Source organism: Seriola aureovittata, chromosome 16 (genome assembly GCF_021018895.1).
Source record: "Seriola aureovittata isolate HTS-2021-v1 ecotype China chromosome 16, ASM2101889v1, whole genome shotgun sequence".
NCBI classification, from domain to species: Eukaryota; Metazoa; Chordata; class Actinopteri; order Carangiformes; family Carangidae; genus Seriola; species Seriola aureovittata.
In genome coordinates, this window is record NC_079379.1 from 16,273,828 (window position 1) to 16,290,399 (window position 16,572).

Below are 16,572 nucleotides of genomic sequence, written 5' to 3' on the forward strand. Positions count from 1 at the left end.
AAGGCTTAAAATGTCATCCAGTAACTATATAGATAATTCACCTATTCACTCTCATAAGTGGCATCGAGTTACCATGCAAAGTGATGGCCTGACCATCGGGAGCAGTTTGGGTTTCAGTGTGGACAGGGCCAGCATGTTGCTAACACAAAAATAAAAACTCAAACAAGCCAGTCGGTCACAATCAGGTGCTGATTTGCAACAACAACTCTGAAGTTGAAGTTTGTTTAATAATCACAAGTTGGAGCTGTAAAATACAGTAATCACTGTGTTGTAGATGAATCTGATGATTGGTTTATCAATTAATCAATTTAATTGTTTGGTCTGTCAAGTCAAAAAATGCCCATCACAATTTCTTAATTCAAACCTGTTTCAGCAACTTAATCTGAAACAGTAGAATCACTCCTGGGTGGTGCGAGGAGAAAGACGCTGAAACAGGACTACTGGCTAGATAATTAATTCTGGTCAGTGGAAAAAAGCATAATTAACGTAAGTAGAAAGGGGGAACATTTGTCAGGTCTGAGAGAAGAAAACTGCTGCAGCAGGACAAGACCAGTGATGGAGAGGCAGAGCGCAGGTGGAGATTAAGGAGTTGACAGAATGAAACCTTTATTTATACTGTACTGGGGGGAATTCACTGAGACCAAGCTCTATTTTGCATGAATGGCATCTTTTCTTTTTAACTGCTGACTTTCATCTCAATCATTAAAAGTGACCACTGACACATCTGTTTTCCATCAAATAAATAAGATCTGCTTCACTTTGAAGAAGATGTCATTTATATTGTTATTTATAGCAATGGGGCAGGACAAATCTGCTCTAAAATGTTAGATTTTGATGGTTTGGCATCGCACTGATGCAACATGTTTTCTTCCTAACCAACAGCATATGATCGCAGACACAGTGAGAATGATTCGCCACTGCCAAAGCGACCAACCAGGTCAGTCTTCACGTTTCTGGGTGAATTAAATTGGTACAAATGATCCTAACATCACAAATGATAAGTTATCAGGGCTCTTTAGGTTCATTGCCTCCCCTCTCTGACAAAATGTTATACCAAATGGGGTGTTGATGTTTTGGATCCATTCATTGTGAGGAATGTACTGCCATCTGTAGTCGAGTCAGTGTACTGCACCTGTATCTTTGTCTCTCCCACTCAGTTTTCTGTTACAGTTTCTAAGCAACCATTTCCAGACAGACTTTTATTTTCTTTATATGGCCATAATAGAGTCTGTGTTTGTACTAAGTGTGTGTGTGTTCCTGAGCCCAGCAGAAAACTCCTCTGCGTGACTAATACGCGTGTTTTGTGTCCGTCTCTTAGGCAACGAGGTAATCGGGGTCGACAGTGCGGAGGTGAGGGCGAGTGTTAACTACCTGCACATTATCGACAATCAGCAGACTCTTTTCGAACTGTCACACAAACTGGAGCCACGTGCTTAAACGCGCACACACACACACACACACACACACACACACACACACACACACACATAGACACATACACGCAGAGACACACAAACACACTGGACACTGGAATGGAAATGCTAGCTCTGTGTTACACGAAGGACGCTTTGTACAGCAAAATGTCACACACTCAAACATACACTGCAACAAAATCACACTACCAGCAGTGGTGCCAAGTGGACAATAAGATGCCATGTGTTCAGACCCAACCCACGAAGACACAGAGCTGCACGCTGCCTGTTCTCTAAAGGCTTTATAGCACTTAACATGTGCTTGCAAAAAGGATTTCTAAACTCCATACACGTTCTGTAAACTGTCTACAGGAAGAGATTCTGCACAGCAAGACCAAGATTTGCCAAACTGAGATAGAGAGTAAAGGAGGCTGTAATTAGTTTGTACAGTATCTATTGGACTGAATATGCCCTTGGTTTTGTTCTTGTGATGATCCTCTGGTTATTTATGAGCCTGTTTAGCAGGGGGAATGTTCCTTTATTTCTGTCAAAGTCTCGTCCACCCCCACCCCCCCATTACCCGGAGGTCAACAAGGACTTCATATCCTTGTCATCATTTCAGTTACAAACACAAAAACAACTGTAGAGGAGTTAGATGTGTTTTTAACCTGATGGCTGAAATCTGCCCCATCGATGGTCTCATATTATTTCATCTGCATATCGCAAATCTGCCTCGTGCCGCATGTATATGCAGGGTACATGCTATAGTTATGTAGGTGTATGATGTGGAGCTTTTTTTGGTTGTTGTGTTGTAGCATATTACGTAACACAAGCAGCAGCCATTACTGAAGCAGCAACACTTTTTGCACCTACAACTTTTTCCCTTTTGTCACTGAGCCTCTGCCTTTTGACTAACAATGTGCAGCCTCAGTGAGTGACAAAAGGTGTGACATTAACAGTGTATTGTACCTGACATGTGAAGGAAGCATTGCGAGAGGTTTTCACTGACTGACTGTGAGGTTTGAAACACTAACAGCTCTCCTGAACGTGCCAGAGTTCAAAAACTTTCTCTATGATGTTTTTGTGTGAATAGATAATGATTATTTTACATTGTATATAATATGGACCTATACATTTTTCAGTGCCAAATGTCACATTGATCCTGCAGCATAGATGTACTGTACTGCTCTTGGTTTGTTTAGGAGTCTTTTTTTTTTTAATTACATAATTTTTGATTTCCTTGAATGAGCCCTGGAATGAAGTCTGGTCCTTGATCATGTAAAGCAGATCTGACTCCTCGCAGAGATGCTTTTTGACATTATGATGACTGATTTCAGGGTGTGCACGTGCTTGTGTTTGTATGTGTGTGTGTGTGTGTGTGTGTGTGTGTGTATGTGATGCTATCCCACTCATCTTTGGTTGCTATGGAAACACAGCCCCATCATAGTCCCCCCCACTTTCTTTTTTAATCCTTGAGTTGTATATGTTAACAGATAGTCAAAGCACTGCACCACAGAGCTTTAAGAAATAGCTTTATTCAACAGAACCATGTTCATGAGGAGATTTCATCACTGATGATTTGTTCTTACTGACTGAAAAGATCACTTCATTCAGAAGTGGTCTTGTGTAAATTGTCTGAAAACCAACACAGGGTGTGGACAGAATAATGGAAGCACAAGGGCACAGACTTCCTCCATTATAGTAAGACTGCCTGGTGGGATTTTTACAGCTTTGGTTCATCCATTGATTATTTATCACTTTAACTTTGGTTCTCATAATTTTGGCCCTCCAACTACATGTTGGCAGGGAAAATGATCTTTTCTGAATCCAACCTGGCAACAAATTCCTGTTGACACAGCCGTGACATGTGAAAAGCATCTGTTTGTTATTCAAATCCCTGAGTAACCAGCTCGTCTTGTTAATACAGCTATGACTCTGGCTCACTCTCTGAATCATTCAGAAACGATATATGATCTATGATGATGCATACAGATTAAGACTCAGAGTCATGAGCAGTCTTTATGTTTGGCAGACCTTATTAGTGTTTGTATTATTTTGTCCTTGCCCTGTATCTGTTCATGCGGTCACGTCAGTGGTACATTTCTGTTGAGTAGGAGGAACCATGCGAGGGTGAGATTCCTAAATGTTATGTAGTGCTGCATGTCTCGCATTGTTTAGATAGTTATGAAGCATGGGGGGTAACGTGCAATACAGTAGAAATGTTGTTGCTACAAGTGTTTGTCATCATCATCGTTTCAACACTAAGCCTTTCAGAGCACAGACCATAATGATTCAGTTACATAAGGGGAAACCTGAATTTCACAAACTGTCTTAGTGCCAAAAGCATCTTTAGTTCATTACAAGAGGAAATTAAAAGGTGATCTCTATGTGAAGACTCATGTTGAACATATTTTGTGTGTTTGTATGTGTTACAAATAGCTTAGTCATTGCCTTTGCATTAAAAACTCTTTCAAAGACAGACTGTAACCCACTGTTGTCACCAACACTTTGTGCAGATGCTGTGATACTGAATGTGGAGCCAGTTATAGTCAACCAAATTGATGAATTCAAATTAAAAGATTATTTGAGCCATGTAAGTATTTGGTATTATGGGGATGTAAAATCTAAACAAATTGTAAAGAAGTCTGTTTATTGTGCAGGATGTGCTGCTTGATGTTACACATGTGAGTCTTGAGATTGTTCCTTTCCAATAACAGTTAATATTACATAAGCAATATAAAGAAGATAAAAATAATATTCAATTCTGAGAGTGGATTTCTCCTTTAAAGCAAAACTCAATACCTACTTGCTTAACAGTAGTGGATGGAAACATGCATTCTCTGCACATTCTCTGGAAGTTTGTTCAAAATTTACAATAAATTCTGATCGAAAAAGCTTTTAGAAACAGTTATGAAATAACGCTAAACTACAGTTTTATTGTTTGGCATTTTTAATGTAACTGTCCATTATAACGCTATATTTACCTAAAGTTTGCTAACATTAGCTACTGGTATATACCAGACAGAGTAAAGCTGTAACAGCAAAAACTCCTGAGTGTACTGAATTCAGCAACAATGCGTTTTATTTCTTGTGAGCTCAGCTTTGTACGAGGAAAACCGTTATTTCTTCTCTACAAAGTTATAGTCGCATTTTAAAGATGCTTTTTGTGAAACCAAGTCAGTGATTCTTTGACTGCGAGAGCCGATAAATCAGAGCTGTGGTGTGTTCATATTCAGTGTCATAGAAAGGCCTTGTGGTAGTCATTTTTACTATTAACCTGTACACGACACACACATGCACAGACACATCTCTGCTCACTGTGTCCAGACAGCAGGGTAATCGTGCTATATTAGTTATTTATTGTAATATATTGTTTATTTATGTATTTCAGAGGTGACAAAATGCCTCAGTTTATGTGCCAGAGTTTCAACGGTGAGGAAGTGCACACGTGAGAAGGAAAGATGTTTGTGGTTTGAAGCTGCAATGCTGGAATGTAAAAGTACTTGTTATGTTTTGTGGCCACTTGAGGGCAGCAGATGAGCAAGTCGGTGTGTTGATGCTCATCTCTTTCCTCTGGTGTCAGACGCTTATATGGAGAGGAAGCCAACAGGCGGCTGTATTTAGTGTTTTATCGGCCATTGTCATGACTGTGTAAAGTTGTGGTTTTTTAAAGAAATGTTTAAATTCTGTTTGCATGTTAAATCAGAAAAAAGAAAAAGTTCACAATGCAAGAGAGGAAACAGTGAAGGCTTTGTACTATTGTAATATTGTTGATGTGTAAATATATGCCTATGTTGGTATGTTGTTATTTATCTGTTGTAAATGCAAAAAAAAAAAAAAAAAGTCAACCACAAAGCAATACGTCTCCCCTCGTGTCCCCTCAACCTTCGAACAGCTGAAGCCACATGTCTTTTCTAAAGCTGCGTTTTACTATGTCAAAATTTTACTGAAAACAAATAAATTATAGGTTTTATGTGACATCTCCAGGTGAGCGAGTGTTTCTCTTCTTGGCTTGTGTTCAGATACTTTGTGGTTGTTTTTTTCCCTGTGCGTTTGACCGGTGACCAATGATATCAAAGCAACAGTTCAAACACACTCTCTGAAGCAAGTAATAGAAAAATGGCCTTTAAGCTGTTTCTGCAGGATTCTGTCAGAGAAGGGAAGAGGACCTTCAGCATGCTAACGATGAAGCTTTTTGAGAGGCGTATATTGGGGTCGCTTTCTTTTTCTTTGTTATAATTCAAGAATGGATCTATGGGCCTCTGATGCCCAGTGAACTACGTGTCTTATTTATTATTTCAACGAGCAAACGGAAGATTGGATTAAAAGGTTACAAGCATGTATGTAACAGATATCAGAAGTGGATTATACATTAATGGACAGTGTTTATTCTTTCTTTCTTTATTACTCAGGCCTGTTTTGTTGTATATTGGGATAACATTGATAAGCATTCTTATGATGAAATAAAAATAAAAAATAGATTATCTAGAGAACAGACAGCTGTCCTAAACGTTCCAGAGTTCCAGTAACAACTTCTTTGTTACTGGTAAATTTTTTGCCAGATACTTCACATGTACGCGTCTCATCACACTATGAGGTTCTTGTTTCAATAGATAATATTTCTTTTATATTGTACTTTATTTAAGAAAGGCCACATTCACATGTTGAATGTTTGCTGCATAGATGTACTGAAGAACTTTGGTGAAGACCCACTTTTAAACAGAACATCAGTGTTATGAGCAGCTCAGTTTTTGTTTCTATCACTCACATTGAAAGACAGCCTCTTATACCTTGTTGTCTGTAGAGGCAATTTTGCTCTAAGGTGAGGAAAGCAGACAACAATGAGTCTATCGAGATTCAAAGATTTATTACCGAACACTATGTCAAATTAGAATGAACAACCAGCAATCAACACAATGATCATAAGCAGAGGCAAAGATCAACACATTACTATTTGGCCAAATAGAGTGCAGCCTCTCTCAACCACAACGGTGTCAAGAGTCTGGACACCCTCCAATCTCAAATTTAGCTTTTTTATACAGTGACTATCACGTACATGTTTAAACAGACAGTTCAACTCTCATCCAGGGTACAAAGTATGTTTATCTTGCTTAATCATTAAGTGTACTTTATTTGCGGAGATCAGTCTGATTAAAAGAAAACGTTACATGAAATGGAGGAAAACAGTTTTTCCCATTACAATGTCTTTATTTATATAGAAAATAAGACGAAGAACAACTTCGTTCCTGGTTAATTTCTATCCAGACAATCCTCCTGTATGTTTCTCATTAGACAATGAGACTGAAATTAGACTGAAACTTTGGGGACTGTGTTTGCTGTCCTGGGTCTCAGGCTGTGAAACAGTCTCCCCTGAGAGGCAGGTCAGCAAACTCTCTCAGGAAGTTTAATTCAAAGCTACAAACATATCTTTGTCAATTACAAGTGTTGTTGTAATTGAGTTATTTTGTACATTTTTTTGTGTTTTTCCTGTTTCTTTTTGTTAAGCACTTTGTAACCTTTGAAAGGTGCTATATAAATAAAGAATTTACTTAATTTGTTCATATAGAGATTTTTTTATTGGCCTTTTTATCATGATAATAATGCCAACACAATTAACCAGGAAAATCAAAAGAGCATACTGTATAACAGAGCAACAACATCAGCGATAAGGAAAAAAGACAAAAACATAACAAAACAAAAAAAAAGGCGGAAGGGCTACTTACTTCATATTGTGTGGAAGAAAATCCTCAAGTTTCAAGAACTTGAGAAAGTTTTGCTTGAGTTATTCTTAAGATTATTGCTTTTGAGGAGTTATTGTTGTTCACAGAAATTTGATAAACTGTTGAAGAATTATACATTCTGAGAGTGGATCTCCGCTTTAAAGTCAGACTATATAACTTTTGATGAATCACATCCATCAACAACTGGCTACAAGAGACAGTAATGAGACAATGCTAGATGCTAAACTACTTGCAGTTCAGCATTTAGCTAAAAAGTTAAAGGTTTTGTTAACGGTCGTCACGTGTAAACCTGTAAAGACACTGATGGATTACTGTGGAACAGATATCAGTCGCTGATTGAACTATAATCATTAATGAATAGTGTATAATGACAGAGTTCAACAACAGTTATTGAATCGCAAACAGTTACTGCTTCATTGGCAATTTCCTTGTTTTCATTTCAAAGTCCCTGTTAATTTTTAAAAACATTTCACCAATGATATCACAGCAACAGTTTAAACACCCTCTCTGAAACAGATAAAACAAAGTGGCCTTTCGGCTGTTTCCGCAATAATCTTGATCATCCTACGTCCAACGGTGCAGGAAAGCTCCAACCAAGACTTCAACCCTACGTTATTCTCCAAAGACTTACACAGAGACTCTGACGCCAACATGATCTTGCTGTTATTCCTGTTTGGTCTGGCTCTGGGTGCTGAGACTCCTTCAGATGAACATGAAGTGCAGTTACAGCAGGAAAATTGTCCTGTGTTCTGGTTCAGCTTCAACGGCCGCTGCTACAAGTATATTGCCACACGTTTGACCTGGGCTGATGCAGAGCTCCACTGTGTGTCAGAGGGAGCCAACCTGGTGTCTATCCACAGTCTGGTAGAAGATGATTTCGTCAAATCCGTGATCAAGAACTTTGACGTCGCTGAAGGGTACACCTGGCTCGGACTCAGTGACACACAGAAGGAAGGAGGATGGATGTGGTCTGATGGGTCTGCAGTCAACTTTAAATTGTGGGCTCCAGGAGAGCCAAATCATGCACAGGAAAATGAAGACTGTGTACACAATAACGTCGACAATAATAAGAAATGGAATGATGCACCTTGTTCTTATACGTATCCCTCTGTTTGTGCATATCGCATAGACTGTCCTCAGCAACTGATGTTTATGTCGAATTCAACCAATTGACTTTCCACCTGTTGCTCTGTAGAAATGCTTTGAGCGTCCACAATAAAGATACAAATGTACAACTTAATGTGTGTGTCTATTTCACAAACTTTTTCCTAGACACTGAATATTCACACACTAATTCCAGTGGTCGGTCAAAGGGAATATTTTACCAACTTTTTGATATCCTTATAGGCTTTCTCCTAATTTGACCATACAGAAATCTACCACTGATAGTAGTAACACAGGTGATGGGTTGGTCAAAGGAAATATCCAAATGTCAAATGTTTTGTTTTTCTGTATTAAACCTCATCCAAAAGTAACCAACATATTTAGAAGAAAATTAATTTAACTGTACAGTAACATGGGTACATTCTGATATGCAAGTCTTCTCTCATGAGTAAAAGTGATTGTCTGATGATATTAATGTTATATGACCCTAACCCTTGATGATGACCATTTAGTGATGTTTCCACCAGTACGACACATCATCAGTGTACGCAAGTGCTGTGCTGAATCATCAGGGATTATAACACCTAGTCCTACTAAGCAAACATATCATTTACACAAAGTCAAAATCCTCTTGCGTTGCTCTGCAATAATACCACCAAAAGTTAGTTGGCTGTGGGGTTTGTATTCCACTGTGTTGAGTTTCTTCATGTACTTCAAACAAACAGTAGTTGTGTGGAACAGTCTCCCCTGAGAGGCAGGTCAGCAAACTCTCTCAGGAAGTTTAATTCAAAACTGCAAAGTGCTATTGTGATTGAGTTATTATGTAAATTTTTGTGTTTTCCTGTGTGTCCTGTTGTACACTTCTTGCTTTTATTCTGTTCTTTAACCTTTTAGTCTGTTGTTAAGCACATTGTAACCTACAGCGGGGAAACTGTCCCATGTTCTGGTTATACATTAATGGTGTTTATTCTTTCTTTCTTTATTACTCAGGCCTGTTTTGTTGTATATTGGGATAACGTTGATAAGCATTCTTATGATGAAATAAAAATAAAAAAAGATTATCTAGAGAACAGACAGCTGTCCTAAACGTTCCAGAGTTCCAGTAACAACTTCTTTGTTACTGGTAAATTTTTTGCCAGATACTTCACATGTACGTGTCTCATCACACTATGAGGTTCTTGTTTCAATAGATAATATTTCTTTTATATTGTACTTTATTTAAGAAAGGCCACATTCACATGTTAAATGTTTGCTGCATAGATGTACTGAAGAACTTTGGTGAAGACCCACTTTTAAACAGAACATCAGTGTTATGAGCAGCTCAGTTTTTGTTTCTATCACTCACATTGAAAGACAGCCTCTAATCCCTTGTTGTCTTTATTTATATAGAAAATAAGACGGAGAACAACTTATTTGTTCCTGGTTAATTTCTATCCAGACGCTCCTCCTGTATGTTTCTCATTAGACAATGAGGTTTTTGTATCAATAGTTGTACCTCGCTCAAGACTGAAACTTTGGGGACTGTGTTTGCTGTCCTGGGTCTCAGGCTGTGAAACAGTCTCCCCTGAGAGGCAGGTCACCAAAATCTCTCAGGTAGTTTAATTCAAAGCTACAAACATATCTTTGTCAATTACAAGTGTTGTTGTAATTGAGTTATTTTGTACATTTTTTGTTTTTTTTCTGTGTCTTTTTGTTAAGCACTTTGTAACCTTTGAAAGGTGCTATATAAATGAAAATGTACTTAATTTGTTCCTATAGAGATTTTTTTATTGGCATTTTTATCAAGATAATAATGCAAACACAATTAACAAGGAAAATCAAAAGAGCATACTGTATAACAGAGCAACAACATCAGCGATAAGGAAAACAAACAAAAACAAAATGAAAAAAATGACTTAATTGAAAGGCCTGCCTACTTCATATTGTGTGGATGACAATCCTCAAGGTTAAAGAACTTGATTTTTTTCTATGGGAAATTTGCTTGAGGCTACAAGTTATTAAGATTATTGCTTTTCAGGAATTATTGTTGTTCACAGATATTTGATAAACCTTCCAAGATTCAAAAATGCTGAGAGTGGATTTCCCCTTTAAAGTCAGACTATGTAACTTTTGATGAATCACAGCCATCAACAACTGGCTACAAGAGACAGTTATGGGATAATGCTTAATGCTAAACTACTGCTTTGCTGTCCAGCATTTAGCTAACAAGTTAAAGATTCTGTAAATAATTGTCACACAGTCCGCTGGTAAAGACACTGATGGAGCCAGTAAATACTTAAAAAATGTATGGACGTTTTGACAGTCGACTGGCTGACCAGGATTGGAGCAAGTCGTCCCCGTGGCCAGTCCACCTGTGCTCTGGTTTTATCTCTTTCTTAGAAATATCTTCTTTGAAATCTGTCTGCTTCAGAGCTGCTCCCTTCCATTTCTTGTTCTGATTTGTTTTTGTGCTTTGCGTTTTTTCTGCGTCTTGTTTTTAGCTCGACAGAGTAACTGCTCCTGATCTCACATTCATACCACACAGAGAACTTACTTTAGTTACCCTTTGCACTTGAGGTATATTTTATGTTAATTTCTAAACATTTTGAGGTTACAGCGTGACGCACTCACAGCAACATCAGCTCTCGTGCCCCTTGCATGCTGTCAACCAGAAGCCATTCAGTTTTATATGCTGTATATTGTTTATTTGCTGATGTGTGCTGATGTGTAATATATATGCCTATGTTTGGTGTGTTGTTATTGTTTGCCTGAAAATGTATTAATTATAGATTTTATGTGACATCTCCAGGTGAGCTAGTGTTTTTTTGGCTTGTGTTCAGATACTGTGTGGCTGTGTACAAATGAAAGTCTTTAGCATGTGCATTTGACCAATGATATCACAGAACAGTGCAGACACCCTCTCCAAAACATATAAAAGAAAACAGTCTGTCACCTGTCTCCATCTGGGTATCAATCCCAACTAAGGGTGCAGATCATCTCCACCCACAACATCAACCTCTTGTCCTGCTCCTGTGACAGAGAGACACCAACATGATCTTGCTGCTCTTCCTGTTTGGTCTGACTCTGGGTGCTGAGTCTCCTTCAGATGAACATGAAGTGAAGCTACAGCGTGGAAACTGTCCCATGTTCTGGTTCAGCTTCAACGGCCGCTGCTACAAGTACCTTTCCACTCGTATGTCCTGGGCTGATGCAGAGCTCCACTGTGTGTCAGAGGGAGCCAACCTGGTGTCTATCCACAGTCTGGAAGAAGAGGGTTTTGTCAAATCCCTGATCAAGAACTTTGACCCCGCTCAGGGACCCACCTGGATCGGACTCAGTGACACACAGAAGGAAGGAAGCTGGATGTGGTCTGATGGGTCTGCAGTCAACTTTGAATTGTGGGGCGCAGGGCAGCCAGATGATTATAGGGGAATGGAAGACTGTGTACACGATAGCTATGGCAATGATCTGAAATGGAATGATGACCCATGTTCTAGTGCTACACCTTTTGTTTGTGCATCACGCATAGGCTGTCTCCAGCAGCTGAGATGAGTCATGTCCAATTCAACATGTTGACTTTGCACCTGTTTTCCTGTTGTAATGCAATAGACCAACAAACAATAAATGTGCAAAATGTTCAAGTTTATATGTCTACAGATGTAATTTCATTCATCTCATTCAACTAATGTGTTTGGTGATTTTGTCAGATGATGTTGCGATTATAAAATCAGGATTAGATAGATAGATAGATAGATAGATAGATAGATAGATAGATAGATAGATAGATAGATAGATAGATAGATAGATAGATAGATAGATAGATAGATAGATAGATAGATAGATAGATAGATAGATAGATAGATAGATAGATAGATAGATAGATAGATAGATAGATAGATAGATAGATAGATAGATAGATGGATAGATAGATCTCCTGAACCTGTCTGTTCTGCAGCGCAGTGAGATGAGACGTTTGCTGCATCTGTAGCTGCTTCTCTGTCCTGTCAGAATGTTGTGGAGAGGATGGTTGGTATTGTCCAAGATGGCCTCCATCTTACATTGCTTATGCAGTCTCCTTGTGTTCGTGTCTGACATGCTGTTGCCCAAGCAGACTGCAGCATAAAAGAGTACACTGGCCACCACTGACTGATAAAACATGTGCAGCATTTCACTGCAAACGCCAAAGGACCTGAGCTTCCTGAGGAAAAAGAGCCGGGGCTGACACCGGGCTGAGCAATGATGCCAGTTGTTCACTGTGGTACCACAGCAGTTATTAAAGGGATAGTTTGGGTTTTTTTGACTTGGGGTTGTGTGAGGTACTAATGAATATTCGTTACATTACCTGCAGTAGATTCTGTTCAGCGCGCACCCAGTTAGGAAAGCCGACAGGGAGCACCCAGCAGAGCGGCGGAGCGAGGTGTTGCTGTGTACGGGGCCATGAGAAAAAAAAGTGTTTCAGAGACTGTTTAAATGTTCGCTTCATGTAGAATATTTTCAGTGGTTTATCTGCTTGTGAAAACAGCACTTTCCACTTTCCAAAGGTCACGGTGATCTCACATTCATGTGAATGCGATATATCGGGAACGCCCACAGAGAATTTCACTACATCTGGCACAGATATTCACTTTGGACTCAAGGATGAACTGATTAGAATTAGAATAACTCATGAATTTATACACTAATTTTGACACAATTTAACTCAATTGTCTATGAGAATAGAATGATGACATTTCATATCCAAATGGTCAAAGGTCAACTTCACTGTGACATGATAATGTTCTGCTAAAACATAAACGTACAACTTTGAGGCATTAATTCTAGTTTTATAAAGCCTTGTTTTTATCTTATTTCAGTTAATGAAACTGTTTTTCTCTCACCTAGTTTTTGTTATTTTGTTTGTTTTAGTTAACGATAATAACGTTGGGCAGCGATGGACAGGAGGCCATTTCAACTTGAAAGACTTAATGTGATCTTAAAATCAAAGAGTTTGTGGTTGTTAGTGGAGATGAAGACAATTTTGCAATGTGTGAACAGCTGCCTCTGTCTCATCTCAGCCGATTCCAGCTGGTATGAACTGTGTGGAGAAGTAGTAAGCCACTCTCTGCCACGTACTGTGTGTGTGTGTGTGTGTGTGTGTGTGTGTGTATGTTCAGTGTTTGTGTGTGTGTGGAGGGGAGGTACGGTCAGTGGTGGTTTAGCCCCAGGGTGCACACAACTCTACTGAGGCTGGTAACCTCTATCATTTTGCAGTCATGCTGATGCAGGCTTCTGACAACTAAACAACAGTGGAGGGGGAAGAAGAAATGAGGGAAGTGAGACAAATAGAGCGGACAGGCTGGGTGTAATGCAGGTGCTGTGCAATTATCAATCTGACAGAGTGCTAAATGAGTGGAAATCATGCAGAAATTGATACAATAGACATTAAATAGCAGTGTTGTAGTCAGGCTTTTAGAAGTACTGAACACTTAGCCCAAGTCCCCCCTCCTGTCTATTTCTGTCACTGAGATTTGCTCTCAAAGTCCAATGCTCGCTGCCAGGAATACAGTACTAGTATGGAAATATCCTTTATTTGTTGAATAAACAGGAAAGCCAGATAAACCTTTCCAAATATGTTCAATCCCTGCAGTATAGGCACCTATAGGCCACCTTTGAACATCTAATCACAAGCTGTGTCAGGCCTTTGCCCACGTCGAATGCTTTCTCTACACTACTGACCTGATCACAGATGTAACTTGTTTAAATTTATAAAATAATAAATAAAGTATTTTGCGTTTTTTTAAGGGCTATGTGTGGTCTTCCTCCTTTGTCACACACTTTTGAGCAATATTATGACAGTGGCCACTTGAGGGCAGCAGAAGAGCAAGTTGATGTGATGACGGTTCTTTCTTTTCCCAATTTAGTACTTTATTGACCGTACATACTGAAAACTTGGTACTGTTGTAATAATGTTGATGCGTAAATATATGCCTGTGTTTGGTATGTTATTTTTAATCTGTTAAAAAAAAATCATCAAGAAAACAATACACCTTCTCTCATATCAGTTGAAGCCAAGCGTCTTTTCTAAAGCTGTGTTTTGCTATATCAAAATTGCTGTAGTAATTTCATCTTATGTTGTCTTATGTTCAGATACTTTGCGTTTGTGTACAAATGAAAGTCTTTGCCAAATGCATTTCACCAATGATATCACAGCAAAATTGCTGACACCCTCTCCAAAGCATATATAAAAGGAAGTTGCCTGTCAACTGTCTCCTTCAGGGTCTATTTCCCACACGACGGTGCAGATCATCTCCACCCAACACATCAACCCCTCGATCTGCTCCTTTGACAGAGAGGCGCCAACATGATCTTGCTTCTTGTTTGGTCTGACTCTGGGTGCTGAGTCTCCTTCAGATGAACATGAAGGGAAGCTACAGAGAGGAAACTGTCCCATGTTCTGGTTCAGCTTCAACGGCCGCTGCTACAAGTATGTTGCCACTCACATGTCCTGGGCTGATGCAGAGCTCAACTGTGTGTCGGAGAAAGCCAACCTGGTGTCTATCCACAGTCTGAACGAACATAATTTTGTCAGATCCCTGATCAAGAACTTTGACCACGCTGAGGAACTCACCTGGATCGGACTCAGTGATGCCCACAAAGAAGGCAAATGGATGTGGTCTGATGGTTGCGCAGTGAAGTTCACCTTATGGTCTGTGGGACAGCCAGACAATAGTGGAGGATCTCAGCAATGTGTTGTCAACAACGATTTGAGTGACCACAAATGGAATGACGGAAGATGTTCCTTAACTATTCCCTCTGTTTGTGCATCTCGCATAAACTGTCCTTAGCAACTGACATTGTCTGATTCGAGCTGGTCACTGTTCACATGTCTCTGTTGACATGAAGTAGGCTTCCATAATAAAGATGTGAATCTTCACTTGCATTTTTGTGTACAGAAGTCATTTCACTAATTTCATTTTCATAGAAACACATTAGGTAACTTCAGTGGTTGATCAAAGGGAATATTTCCACACCTTTGTAAGAACCTCAAGACTAAACTAACTAATAACTAAGCATTATAAGGAGAATTCAAAAGAAATCCATATACAGTAAACATGATTTCAATCCATAGATTTCCACAGGTGTGTGTAGATTTTTGTTTTTTTGGTCCATGTCTGCTCCAGCTTTGCATCATTCACTGGGTGTGTATGTGTAAAATTTTGGAACAACACAGTTAAATGGTTGAGTGTAATCATAATGACACTATTTACCCACTATTTATTTTTTCTATTCATATGGATATCTGTGCATAGCTCAAAATTCGCTGAAAATTTTAATCCACTATTAAGTTCTGCTAAAATCATGATAAACCTCACTGTGGTGTGGGTTAGAAAAGCATAAAGGCTTGTAGTCCCTTTACAACAGAGGAAGATTAAATGCTTAACAATAATTCTTAAGTTCAACATTACCAGTGGGTTTACACGAACACGATGATCAACATGATCAACCCCTCTATTATGTAACTTTCTGAATACACAATATCACATGCAACCACCTCAACTCAGGTCTCTGTGAGAAAAATGACAGGCATGACATGACCTTGAAATCAAATCAGTTTCAGCCTACATTACCTGACAACAGTCACAAACCACTGAGTGTGCTTTTTATTGAGTGTAAAAGGAAACACCACACCACTGCCCACACCTGCTCCTTAATCTGCTTCGATAAGATGTAGACATTGTGAAGGGGTAATTTTTCTCTGAAAACACATATGAACAGGTGTGTCGAATACAGTCTGAGCGAGTTGGCTGTGCTCTCTCTGTGGAGGGGAGGTATTGTCAGTGGTGGTTTAGACCCAGGGTGTAGCAATGATTTCCTGATCCTGGTAACCCCTATCATTTTGCAGTCATGCTGATGCAGGCTTCTGACAAATAAACAACAGTGGAGGAGGAAGAAGAAATGGAGGAAGTGAGACAAATAGAGCGGACAAGCTGGGTGTAATGCAGGTGCTGTGCATTTATCAATCTGACAGAGTGCAGAGTGTTTTAGTCAGGCTTTTAAAGATACTGAGCTCATAACTCAAGACCCCCCCCCCTTATTGTTTTAGTTATATCATCTGTATATTCTTATTTTCTAGTTTGTGGATCTCAATGATCTCAAAGCTTGAAGCCCTTTTCAAGTGCCACCTATACTAGGGAAAAATGTTGAAATATATTATTATTATTATTATTAGTTGAAATATTCAATTTGTTGATCTAAAGGTAGTCAGCATTAAATATGTTAAAGCTAAAATTTGACATTTTGGGAGATATGCTTATTCGCCTGCTGACAGAGAGTTAAATGTGGAGCTTGACTCACCT

The 16,572-nt window shown here is 39.0% G+C and overlaps 4 protein-coding genes across 5 annotated transcripts in view; all 4 read left to right on the forward strand.

Moving 5' to 3' along the window:
• Positions 1-5,392, forward strand: part of rapgef5a (Rap guanine nucleotide exchange factor (GEF) 5a) — a 49,594-nt gene extending 44,202 nt beyond the window's left edge. For both annotated transcript variants that reach the window (XM_056399103.1, XM_056399104.1), the window contains exons 25-26: positions 883-937; positions 1,319-5,392. In XM_056399103.1, the coding sequence (XP_056255078.1) occupies positions 883-937; positions 1,319-1,437 (174 nt within the window). In that variant the 3' untranslated portion in view covers positions 1,438-5,392. The remainder of the gene's footprint in view (positions 1-882; positions 938-1,318) is intronic.
• A 2,302-nt stretch (positions 5,393-7,694) lies between these two features.
• Positions 7,695-8,393, forward strand: LOC130183554 (lactose-binding lectin l-2-like). Its single transcript, XM_056399105.1, has one exon. The coding sequence runs from the start codon at positions 7,805-7,807 to the stop codon at positions 8,324-8,326; it is 522 nt and encodes a 173-aa protein (XP_056255080.1). The 5' UTR covers positions 7,695-7,804; the 3' UTR covers positions 8,327-8,393.
• Positions 8,394-10,631: 2,238 nt separating this feature from the next.
• On the forward strand, positions 10,632-11,882 carry LOC130183978 (lactose-binding lectin l-2-like). The gene has a single exon (XM_056399691.1). The coding sequence runs from the start codon at positions 11,288-11,290 to the stop codon at positions 11,786-11,788; it is 501 nt and encodes a 166-aa protein (XP_056255666.1). The 5' UTR covers positions 10,632-11,287; the 3' UTR covers positions 11,789-11,882.
• A 2,698-nt stretch (positions 11,883-14,580) lies between these two features.
• LOC130183976 (lactose-binding lectin l-2-like) lies at positions 14,581-15,144 on the forward strand (the record flags this gene model as incomplete). The annotated part of the gene is made up of 1 exon (XM_056399688.1): positions 14,581-15,144. A coding segment is annotated over one exon (480 nt), but the record flags the coding sequence as incomplete, so codon positions are not given.
• Positions 15,145-16,572: the final 1,428 nt, after the last annotated feature.